Here is a 12,681-nt window from a genome sequence, read left to right as displayed (position 1 = left end):
AGTGTAAGTAACAAAGCCGACAATGAGCAGGTTAATCCACTAACTCACTCACTCTCGCTTGCTCACTCAGTTCAGAAGAGGGCATTCACATCTCGTCAACTCCACCGTCTAGGCCTGTTTCGGCCATACGAGGGAGAAGGTGCCGTGAAGTATGCAGCACTTGGACGGCGCGTATGTCGGGTTTTCAGTTCAGGCTCGGCAGATATTTTTTTGCCATCAAATACCGAGTGTTTTTAGCGCTTAATATCTGTACACCATTTTTGCAGCAATACAGCTGTGTGAATGGGTCTCACCGACCTATGCGACTTAAGTGGCGCGAACGAAGTGTCCCTTACTTACCTAATTTTTGTGGTTATATCTACAGGGTAGAATACATTTTACTTTCTGGGGCAACTATGCAAATAATTTCCTGGAATTAGCGGTGTTGTTAGCATTAACTTATTTTTTGCAACCATAAAGTTACATGTTTTAACGAAGGGCAATTGGCAAAAGAAATGGCTTTCATTCCTGCGTGCACGGCCCTCCAGGGGCTCGTTAAACATCGCAGTCTCCTCTGCCAGCATCCAACTCTCGTTGACTTCTCTATAAATGATAAGTCTATTGGGAATACTTCACTGACTACGACTACTAATTTAATCGCTTGGTGAACGGACCACTTCCTCCCGCCCTCTTTTGGTTGAGAAAAGTTATAAGAACACGTCATAAACACGTGCCTTTTGGCACGCAGTCCGCTTACGGTGATAGCATACACTATCGTCGTATGCAGACTACGGGCCCTTTACCATGAGGCATTTGCCTCAAAGGCTTTTGACCCACGAGCCTTCACCCTGAAGGCATTATTTACCTTGAAGGCCTCCACAAAGGCCTTCATGACGTACTGCACGCAGTACGTACGTATGCCCGAAGTCGGAAAATTCGCCTAGTAGTGTCACCGCACTAAATGTATGACAAGAAAGACCGCATTTGTAATATTAGCAGTCGAAAATCCGTGGATGGGGCCCAGTGACAGCTTGTGAGGCCCCCAGTTATTGAATTCAGTCACAATCTTCTCATTTACGTTTTTAATAAACTCCTCATTCCTTTACATGCACGTTGGTTTCTTGAGGACGTGCTAATACAGGATTTTCTCGCCGCGCGTCGCACTGTCTTTGGAGCATTGCTGGGTTGCACCGCTCCTTCTAATGGAGATCAGGAGACCGTCGCCGTTACGTACACTATCCGGGTAACCGGCGGGGAGTTGATTAGGTTGCCTGCACCACAAACGAAATCGTTTTGCTGTGGTCAGACCTGCCTGAGGTGGTACAGCTCTTGCAAAAGTGGTCTATAGACGATCTATAGGCTTCTTACGGGCTCTATTGCCTTCCTATAGAAATTTATTTTTGTCTATTCATAGCATAGACTGTTTATAAACAAAATTCTACTAAAGGTGTACCACAATAAATCTATAGATTGTCTATAGACTCTCCATAGGATTTGTATTGTCTATAGACTGTTCTGTAGTGTTTATAGAAATCTATATACTTTATAGACAAAAGTCTATAGACTGTCTAAAAGTTTTTGTAAGAGAGACGCCTGTTGTATATGTCCTGCGCTTGCATCGGGGGGCCACTTCTATCGTAAGTTCTGCGGTAGTTACGCAGAGTTCTCACGCCATAAGGAGCACACAGGCCGCCGCGCATCTGCTTGAATGACGACAAGATAGAGCTTATTTGCCGAGACAGGATTCTATGTAATGCATTTTAGGTTAACAGACATTTTCACTCATAACGGCTGAAAAGTTTTGCTATTAGAGTTTTGCTATTAGTATCTGGCCAGGTGGATACCTTGTTCAAGATTCTCTTTTATTACTATTTGCCTACCTTGTTTCATAAACGTATATGGCCTGTCCAGATTCTTATGAATTTTATAAACACCCATTAAGTCGTGTATATTTCGTTCTCTAACCTGGCTTTTGAGCTGAAGCTATATATTGCTGAACATTTACCCTGCCCGCAGTACTGTAGGGTCCAGTAAGGTCAAAGCGAAGATATCTACTGCAAGTACCCACGACATCTACGCGCCACGTCCTAGATTTATCACGATTAGTTTCGTATTACGATTCCCGCCATCTCACCTATGTAGGTCAGAACAAGGGCGGTGACGATAAACGCCATGGCCAACAAGACACACAGCGCGCACAGGTAGCACGACTCTCGCCTAGCGCTGCCCTCCCTGCGATTAGAAACGGAGGTTTTGATACCAAACAACGGGGGCGTGCCAGCATTTCTGTGCGCTAAGAACAGCTGGCGAACGAAATCAAAGAAGTCATGTAATGTGTGAGCCGCTAAGGCAGCTACAATTTTTCGGCATTCAACCAAAACACTATAGGCACCTAGTTTTTATGTGCATGTTTTCTTCATTGTAATTATGCATAAGACATTTGCATGAATGGGTTATCGCTCGGTATTCACCTACGAGCGCTAAATAATTTATTGTACAATTTATTTCATGCCATTTCAGCTTCGGTTCCAGCGTCCGAAAGATGGCTGGGACGTCAAAGTTGCGCATAGATCACATGAGGTAGAGATGAAATTGTTACGTGGCGGCAAGCCGATGAATGAGATGAGATGACAGACGGTTACAGGATTATTTTAATGGCGGACGGCATGGCGCGAGCACTCCTACCCGCGCTACTGTACAATTCGTCGTCTTCTAGTCCGTCACAATATTCCTGCTTTTTCTTGATTCATGTGACCTATACGGCACTTAATTTATTTCTTTGCTGACTTTGTCACAATAATAATAATTGGTTTTTTGGGGGGAAAGGAAATGGGGCAGTATCTGTCTCATATATCGTTGGACACCTGAACCGCGCCATAAGGGAAGGGATAAGGGAGGGAGTGAAAGAGGAAAGGAAGAAAAAGGTGCCGTAGTGGAGGGCTCCGGAATAATTTCGACCACCTGGGGATATTTAACGTGCACTGACATCGCACAGCACACGGGCGTCTTAGCGTTTTTCCTCCATAAAAACGCAGCCGCCGCGGTCGGGTTCGAAGCTGCCGATACCGAAACAGCGAGAGAAAAATTGGAAAATAAATTATTTAGCGGTCGTGGGCGAACCCCACATAGTCATCCATCTATAGTCACGTCTTACGCATCAGTTAAGAGAAGGACACATGATACGAAAATGAGTTACCTACACCCACTTCATAACTTGCTAGCTGCTGCTCAAAACATGAAGAGGTGAAGTCGCGACGTGTCTCTAATAAGCGCGCATTGTATGGGCAAATCCACATCTACACTTCAGGAATATTCGGCCATGAAATGTTCCCGGTCACTTATTCGACGGTTTATAGCGGGAACAAGACAACAACTGTGAAGAGTCACACCTTTCAGCCGCGATCTGTGCCTCGATGATCCTGGCGAGGGCCGGCGCCGCGCTGGCAAGGTGGTGGATGTCCCCAGCTACTTGGGTTTGCACAGTCAGGAGGTCAGGCGGTGGGTAGTACTGTGGCACGGACATCGGCTGGCTCGCCATTGCAGATTGATCCTGAAGGAATTTAAGGTGGGCGCATTCCGCAATTCCAGAGTGACGTGTTTCAAGCTCCCCTCCTTATTTTCTGCGTGGGTATGCGGTCATTGCAGAAATTATTGTCGCTAAATCTTGTCGCCTCAGACGTAGACGCACTAAGTCGTAATAAAAAAAATCATTTGTTGACCCCTTTCCTGATCATAAAGCAGACAGCTTTACAATAGGGCAAATTTTTGGCCTCAACATGTACATGCGCTGAACCCAAGGCATGCTATGCATCTTTGGTTAACATGTGATGAACATTATTTTTCCGAAATAGCACGCTCCCCAAATCGCTTTGCGTTGCAGGAACAAGGCGGTGTATGGCGAAGCGGTGTATGGCGAAGCACCGATTCGTAGTTTCGGCCACGCTGTTTCGCGTTTTTGTCTGAAGATGCGCGCAATACAAGACTTTAGAGATGAATGATTGAGCTGTTTATTTAGAAAGGGAGGCTCAAGGCCGCTTGTTGGGGAGTTGAATTTTAGAAATAAAATGTCCGAAATTATCAGATAGCTTACCAATTTGTACACTTGTTAGGCTTAGCGAGCATGTGTCATTTAATCGGCCGTGCAGACGTCACGTCCGATATGGCGGGAGGTTCAAACACCTTAATGGTTTCCATGATGTTGCTGTTCTTGTTTGTCTCACAAAATTGATGAAAACACCAAAAATGACATTCTTTAACACCTTATTGTTATTCAATGAATTCTTTTATTATTGCGGACGTAAATGAAGCCATACTTATGGCGGTGTGTTCACGCCGAGATGGCGTTGCATTGAAAACAGTCCGAAAAAGGTTGAAAGCTTTTCTTGTCCGTTGCGCCTGTTTCGACCAATAGACGCGAATGTAGTACTGAAGAAAAGTAGCCAGATATATGAAAAAAGAAAATTTTTAAACTCTCCGTTTACCTTTCAGCACTTCGAATTTTGTACATAGCAGCCTTGCCGTGAATAAACCTAAGGCACCTACGCCTAGTGCTGCCGACAGTGTAGTCGCTGCTGCCTACATAAAACCCCGACTCTAAATGTCTCCGGTGCGCACGACTACATCGCAAGGGTGCCCTTTTTCTTTGAGACTCCAAGCATTGGGCTTCATATCCAAAAGCCCTCTATTATCTATGTGGGTAATGTGCTCGTGCTCTCTTTAATATGCACAATTTAACTACATGGTCTACGTAGACCACGCGATTACAGGTCCTAGGTTGAGTATTCTCATAAACTTCGGGTTGAGAGTGGGCTGTTTACCCCTTTCAACTCCGTTGCGTAGTTACTCGGGAGAGCCAGAAAAAAGTGCTTGCATTCAATTTTAATTATTTATCACATTTCTCCAGCCTACCTGATTGAAAGTGGCAAAGAGATTGAGTTCAGTTCGGGCAGTGGCATGAAGCGTGGACCAGACATCTTGCAACGCAGAGATAAAGCGATGCAAGCTAGCACTGCATGCTGGCAACCAGCACTGCGAGACTGAGGGAATAAAGAATGCACTGGTACCACCATCGATGAGATAATGAGAGAGGCTGCCTATCAAGCGAAGCTTTGTGAAATCTCGCTTATTTATTATTTTTTTGCATGTAGCCCTTCTCCAAGCTAGCTTTTATGTTCCACACGTCTGCCGGAGTGTTGGACGACGACAGACTTTGCTCTCAAAGAGCACTGCACGTGAGGGGTGTCTATTACAGGACATGTGCTATCGAATGCTGGTTAAATGGTTCTGGTCACGCCTGTTTACTGGCAACTTCAAACTTACGGTCCAACGTAACACCAATGCATGGGAAGGGCAGGAGTCACGCAGCCGATAATTTCCAACTCTTTGAGTTGGCTCTCTTGGGCCGCCTGTCCTTGCGGTGTGTTGCACCAGCTATCCCAAACTTCACTATCCGGCATTTCCTTCGCGAAGCTTTTAAATTGGAGGGAAACATCGCTTCCGGAATTGTGCGATGGACTCGTTAGTCGAGATGAGATGCTTGACGAAGTGGTACACGGGCGTCTAGAAGCAGAGAATTTAGTCTTACTGCCAAGCTTGTTGTGTCTGGAAAAAAAAAAGAAAGAATAGGAGCAAGCGATGGAATGCTCAGGACTAACAGATGTTTAGTAAGTTCTATATGTTATACTTTACTAAGAGCCTTAACTTCAAAAATTACGCTAATCGGAGTACAAGAGTTAAACACCTTTAGCATAACATGTACCGTGTTACCGTTAGCGTTACCCGAGTACCGGAAGCCCGCCCACCGACGATGCGCATGCTCAGTTCGCCTCGGAGGCGCCAGATGGCGCCACGCATCCAGCAGCTGCACGCACGCCTCCCGCACTGAGGCCAATCAGCGCGTGCTCAGTGGCGGTGGGCGGGATCCCGCCACTCCAGTAGCGCTAAAGGTAACATGGTACACGGTATGGTGAAGATGTCTATTACTTCTTTGTTGTTGCGTCAGCAGTGGCGAACGAAAGCGCTCAAAATCGGCGCTTACAAAGCTGCGATGTAGTAGCTACATATAAACAACAATCCAGTGAATTTATTTCGAAAAGAGGCTTGGACGCAGATAGAAATAACCATGAGGTAAAGAAAGGACCGAACAAAAAAAGACCGCTTACTGAATCGTGAGGTGTCCGTGAGCTGGGACGCTGTAATAACAACCGCAAGTTTAACACAAGCGAAACGAGTTTTATTTAGGATGCAGTGATAATGTTATCAGTGACAAAAAGTGCTAACTAGTAGTGCGCTTTCCCTTAGGCGCAAGTGCAGCTGTCTAGAGTGAAAATATTGAAAATTGGAAAATTGTAAGAAACTGTTGTATAAATAAAGAAGGTAATGATCCATTATTCTGATGTGTAGCAAAATCTTCCTTTTAAAGTGTTTTCTAGCGATCTCATCGAACAGTTAACACTCCCATAGAAAACCAATAGGGAATGCTTTTGACGACAATCTTCCATTATATAAAAAATTGCGTGCATAAACTATTTGACCTTTGAAAAATGCTTTAGTCAAGAATTTTTGGGTATATATAGGAACGTAGGCTTTATGGTTTATGGGGGTTTAACGTTCCAAAGCGACTCAGGCTATGAGGGGCGCCGTAGTGAATTGGGCTCCAGAAATTTCGCCCACCTGGGGTTCTTTAACGTGCACTGACATCGCACAGTACACGGGCCTGTAGAATTTCGCCTCCATCGAAATTCGACCGCCGCGGCCGGGATCGAACCCGCGTCTTTCGTGTCAACGGCCGAACGCCATAACCGCTGAGCCACCGCGGCAGCCAAGCACGTAGCCTTGTGTTCACATGCTAATAGCGCATTTTCAAAGATTTCTATCGCATTTACGAAAATTTGTTTGACACCGCAAGTTGTCCAAAGAAGACTTTTTTTTTTTGGGGGGGGGGGGGGGGGCGAAGAAAGGCTAGGGTAAATATTGAGACGGACTTTTCCGACAACACAACAGTTTCGACTTCAGCGTTAAAAATTCCCGTGAGCAATAAAAAGCAATGATTCTTACTGGATTGTGACATCGCTGCTGCAAGAACAAAACGCAGGAAAAGGAGATCTGAGTTAATGAAAGGTGCTGTAGCCGTCTCATTGTGTAGCAACGATATGAAGAAAGTGAAAAGAGGGACGGAGTATTGTCACCAAACGTGTGAAAAAAAAAAAACTGCTGGTGTTACCAGCAACGATTAAACGGAGACACGAACTGCGAACAAAAAGTAGGACTTACTTAATCGGGACGTGTCCGTGAACTCCGACGCTGCAAAAGTAACAGCGAGATTAATGTGCGTGAAAAACGTGAACATATACATTCTCGCATATTTCACTCGTTATTTACCAAAGCAGCACAGTTGATTGGCCAAATATTAAGGCGTAAGCCTTTCTTGGCTCATGAGTGGCGTGGATGGAAGTTGACAGAAGTTTGTGGACGGAGGTTTGTGGACGGAAGTTGTCCACACGAACTGTCAATCATTATTTGAATGGTAAATAAAGCAAAAATGTAAAAGTTCATTAAGGAGCAGTTCTTCGGCGACATATATGTAATGAGGAAAAAACAGAAAGTAAGGAAAATAAAAACAAAAATAAAAAGAAATAAATATACCAAAATAACAACATAATAAACAGATAAAATAAAAACAGGGAAAATATAAAACTAACAAGCAGATAAAAATAAAAGCAGGAAAGATATAAAGATAACAGACAATTTACCAATAAACAAAATGGAGCGAGCAACAGAAGACAGGAAAAAGCTTTCGCATTTGCGCTCATAAGCAGTCTCAAGTGCAATCCTGTAATTTTTTTGGAAGAGGTTGGTTTCACACTGGTCGTTGTAGGACCAGCCTTTCCCATTACAGTTCCAATATTCAGCCGATTATCTCTGCTGCTTGGATACTACCGCGGCGCGCTGATGCACTTCCGCCAGTTTCCTTTAACCGGCTTTAGGTGCGGCTCTGTCCTCGGCTTCTTCGTCGCCGCTATGTAATCAGATGGACTACAACCATTAGGTGCCATGGTGTTACTTGAGCAAAGGTTCCATCTCGCAGTGAAATGCGCACCTCTTGTTCTTTTCCCTGTTCGTCATGCCGTATAATAGTCATGTCGACCACTTTAGGGTTTCTGTCACAGATATGGCAGCGTTGTTTTGAACGGTATAATTCGCCCCCTTTATAGACTTCTATGGTAACATGCTTTGTGTCTTATTCATATCGTTCGTCTCCCGGACACTACGGAAACTAAACAGTCATCCCCATTGTCATGCAACTTTAAGGCACTGTGGTCATGATGATGACGAATTTTTATGGCGCAAGGATGTCTATGGCCAGGCCAGGGGAAGGCTTGTACCGACTGTATAACAGGTGGGTACCTGGCGGCACTGCGGATTGAACTCCGCACCTCCTGCATGCAAGGCGGAGGCTCAAACACTCGGTCACCTCTGCGGTGTGGTGGGCTAACACTGTGGTAATTTTAGAACGTCACCTCAGTGGTGGCAACAAGTAAAGATAAATGTCTGAGCCTTCGGTCCCACATGCAGCAGTATAGCTTTGAAATAGCTCCCGGGGAAAATTCAGGCGCGTAGTCCAGTGGACTACGATATGGGGAACTCATGCACTCGCCCACGCATTGTAAAATTAAGGGTGTGTGTCGTCACGGCTATTTTAAGGCCGACCTCAAGGCGCAAAGTTTCACTGCGTGATTCTGGCGGCGCAAGCTACTACGCTTAAACCAATGTGTGCCGTGCGAGAGCGCGGTGACGTAAAAGGTGACCCCACAAGAGACACCATAGCAAACGAGGCGCGAATATCAAAGCTGTGAACTAATTTTTCCGGAGTGGCCCATACCAAATTTTTGGAAACGACCCGAACAAAATTTGGAGGCCGCCTTCCTGTCGGGCACATGCAATTATGTTACTATGGCAACGAGCGATGCACAAGCAAGATTTTTGCTCTGCTCTGACAAACGTATGAGTGCTTTCTCATTAAAATCTTGCGCGGCACACAGCCGCGAATTCGTCGCATAGTCCACCATGCCAAGAAGCAGCGAATGCCGTCGGCGCCATCGAGCCAGGCTGGGCAAGCGCAGTGTGTAGACGTCGCACTAACACGGTCACTACTCGCAGTGACCGCAAAAGATTCGACAGCATACGACCGAATCCCAGACAAAATTGTGTAAAAAAAGTGAGCTGGGCAACGGCATCGCACCCTGCATGTTCGAGTAGCAGGTGGGCAAAGTACTGCCATACTTTGCCGCTACATGTCTTGGTTGATGTCACGGGAATTTGTTTATATATCCATCGCCAGCTTTTTCTTCACGTTAGTCTTGCAAGGCATCATTTCAAATGAGACATGCATCTGGAATGGTTCCCAATGTGGTTCATACTCCGGTGACAGCAAATATATTGCACCAAGGGCGAAACGCCTTAAAGAGACGTGGCAGCGTAGATTGTTGGACCGTATTTACTCGTTTTCGAATCCCGTAAATATGTTGTTGTTGTTTTTTTTGGTGAGCACCGCATGTCATCAATGCTTCGCGTGCATAGTACTGTTTTTCTTCATCTCTCCTTGCTTCGGAACTGCTGGCGTACACTGCTCTCTGAGAATCACTGACACATATCGTAAGAAGGTGGGTCGTTCAAGGACGTAGTATCGAACACTAAAATCTTGCTGATGGCACCAACTAGCCGCTCGAGTATGCCAGTGTGACGAAAGCAGCTGCATTTAGCAGCATGGGGTATTGAGCGTTCTCGCTGAGGTCACTTTGAGGAGGTGCTATGGATTGTTTTAGTTGTCGAAACAAGGTTGTTTTGCTAACAGGCTATTCAAGCAGCGATGTAACTGCGGCATCAGTGGCCAATTTTAACGCACCATGCAGGCCTGCTAATGAAACATTATCATATCACCCGATATGAAGCGGACAATTTTTGGCAGCATGTTCCAAGGGCAAAAAAAGATGACAAACCACCCACAGGCTACGCTGCAGCCTAAACGTGCCTCCTTCCCCTTATGAGCCCTTCGCTACATAATATTATCTCGGGACCAGTTTAAAATGAAATGACCCCCCCCCCCCCTCTCCAGGCTCCTGTGGGTGCTGTGAAACACAGTTCCAGCTGTTTCCTTGATCTAATCATGGTTCTGTATTGACATAAATCATGTTTAACTTCTGACATACGCATAAGGACGTGAACCTCCGTCACAAGTGACACAGTACAAGAAGTTCAAAAATAGCGTTGTGTCCAACGTTATATCTCGGGGCTATGTCTGTTTCCCATGATTTCATGTTTTTCATTACGAGCATTCATTTCTCTAAGTGATCTTCTTTTTCCCCGAGAATAACCGAGTTCTGACACTGTTATTTCTCTCAAAACGCAGGTTCCTTACCCATGATGGCAAATCGATGGCTTCGTATCTTCTTCTTCTGTTCCACAGGTGTTGGGCCCGTTCAAGAAGGCCAGCCTGGGCGCTACCAACATCTCCCAGAAGAAGATTTTCGTTGAGAAGTCAACATCATATAAAACTCGAGGACTATTGCTACAAATAAAACATTATCATGGAAAGTTTGAGCAAAAAGGAAAGCACCAATAAAATGAGAAAGCAGCACATTTGAGCATAAATTTGTCTACGTAATCAACACAAGAAGAAAAATGCCGTTAGCTAACTGTATAAGGTAAAAATATGTTTTACATTCATCATAACATCGAACCCGACCCCGGCGGCTGCGTTTTTATGGAGGAAAAACGCTAAGGCGCCCGTGTGCTGTGCGATGTCAGTGCACGTTAAAGATCCCCAGGTGGTCGAAAATATTCCGGAGCCCTCCACTACGGCACCTCCTTCTTCCTTTCTTCTTTCACTCCCTCCCTTATCCCTTCCCTTACGGCGCGGTTCAGGTGTCCAACGATACATGAGACAGATACTGCGCCATTTCCTTTCCCCAAAAACCAATTATTATTATTATTATTATTATTCATCATAAAGATTTTCGAACAGTACCCGTAATAATACGGCTCTTAATGAAAAAAACTGCAGCGCAGAATAAATTGACATTGCCGTGCTAACCAAAGAGGGGGTACGGAAAGTCTTACAGGTTGGAAAAGCTCGTATATTTCTCCATAATGCACCTGTTTATCTCAAGTGTAACAGAAACATCGGACAATTTCAACATAGTCGTAACGAACGATGAAGGCGGTATACCAATAACTCAAAGTTATAGAACGACTAGATTACAGCCCACTGATTACAAGGTATTTACAGCAGCAATTAGTAAAGCGACCAGAGTAACAATATACATTGGAAGCAAAACAAATAGCAGGTGTCTTCGCAAAAGACAATCAAACGACAAGACAGCAAAGCATTTGTTCAGGTTATACAGGAATGTTCCAGAAAACAGAGAGTTCTTTCATATGCCTTCCACATGCCTCAAAAACAATTTCATCAAGTTCAAACATAATAAGTCGTAGTGGTATCGCGTAATCAGGGTATAGGCAGCCTTCGTAAATATGGCGGTAAATATTTGGACGAGTAAATAACGACTATAGGTGCCCCCAGAAATTAACGCGCACATAACCAGAAAAAGGGGGTGATGTAGACATGCGCAATCTTAAGCCGCTGTTAAACCGCAATAAATTAAGTACCGAGACAGAAAGTGATCATCTTGAAGCAGCGCGAAACGCAGGATAAGAGGAAGAAACATGAGACGACACGAGCGCTTTTCTAACAACTGAACTTTTATTTGACTTTTTTCCTGAAAGTGACTTTTTTTCTGACAGAACGGCCCTGCTATGCAACAGAGAATAAATTGCGGGGTATATGGTTAAAAACCTACAGGTAGATTCTGCAACAGCAGGCTACATTGATCTACACACTATTTATATTCTAATGTTCATACACATTCAGTCATCCCTCCTATACACTATCCCATGACATCGTATCGTGCGACACATTTTGCTTCCACATTTTGCGTCCACTTTTTGCGGACACGTCAGCTCCCGACATAGCCTAATATTGCTTTCCCAATTGAAAATCATTCTCGAATAAGCGTCGGCAAAACCATCCACGACTCCAGCTGAAATGTAAAAAGCGCCCGTGTGCTGTGCGACGCCTCTAAGAGTGAAAAATAAAGAGAAAATAGGTGCCGTAGTTAATTTCTTTAACGTGCAGTGACATCGCGCACAAATGGGCCCGTGTACTATGCGATGACATAATAATAATTGGTTTTTGGGGAAAGTAAATGGCACAGTATCTGTCTCATATATCTTTGGACACCTGAACCGCGCCTTAAGGGAAGGGATGAAGGAAGGAGTGAAAGAAGAAAGGAAGAATAGGTGCCGTAGTGGAGGGCTCCGGAATAATTTCGACCACCTGGGGATCTTTAACGTGCACTGACATCGCACAGCACACGGGCGCCTTAGCGTTTTTCCTCCATAAAAACGCAGCCGCCGCAGTCGGGTTCGAACCCGGGAACTCCGGATCAGTAGTCGAGCGCCCTAACTACTGAGCCACCGCGGCGGGGCAATATGCGGTGACATCTTAGTCGAAACCAAGAGGAAGAAATGGCCTAGGGCAGGGCATGTACTGGGAAGGAAAGACAACCGCTGGTCCTTGGCTGCCTGTTTCGCTGCCTGTTTAGCAACCAAACAATTGCCAAACTGCCTGTTCGGCATTGCTAT

The 12,681-nt window shown here is 45.1% G+C and overlaps 1 protein-coding gene across 3 annotated transcripts; it reads right to left on the bottom strand.

The window, feature by feature from the left end:
* Positions 1 to 1,085: 1,085 nt before the first annotated feature.
* Positions 1,086 to 10,464, bottom strand: LOC144100031 (uncharacterized). 3 transcript variants are annotated; one of them, XM_077633077.1, is made up of 8 exons: positions 10,397 to 10,464; positions 7,252 to 7,281; positions 7,036 to 7,053; positions 6,141 to 6,170; positions 5,564 to 5,580; positions 3,369 to 3,529; positions 2,114 to 2,211; positions 1,133 to 1,250 (listed from the first exon to the last, which is right to left on the bottom strand). In XM_077633077.1, exons 1-8 carry the CDS (start codon positions 10,398 to 10,400, stop codon positions 1,189 to 1,191), a joined length of 420 nt encoding a protein of 139 aa, XP_077489203.1. In that variant the 5' UTR covers positions 10,401 to 10,464; the 3' UTR covers positions 1,133 to 1,188. The 3 variants fall into 3 exon arrangements, with proteins under 3 accessions (XP_077489206.1, XP_077489203.1, XP_077489204.1); XM_077633080.1 differs by lacking the exon at positions 2,114 to 2,211 and having other exon boundaries at positions 1,086 to 1,250; XM_077633078.1 differs by lacking the exon at positions 7,036 to 7,053.
* Positions 10,465 to 12,681: the final 2,217 nt, after the last annotated feature.

Source organism: Amblyomma americanum, chromosome 8 (assembly GCF_052857255.1).
Source record: "Amblyomma americanum isolate KBUSLIRL-KWMA chromosome 8, ASM5285725v1, whole genome shotgun sequence".
NCBI classification, from domain to species: Eukaryota; Metazoa; Arthropoda; class Arachnida; order Ixodida; family Ixodidae; genus Amblyomma; species Amblyomma americanum.
This window is presented reverse-complemented; position numbering and strand designations above follow the sequence as displayed.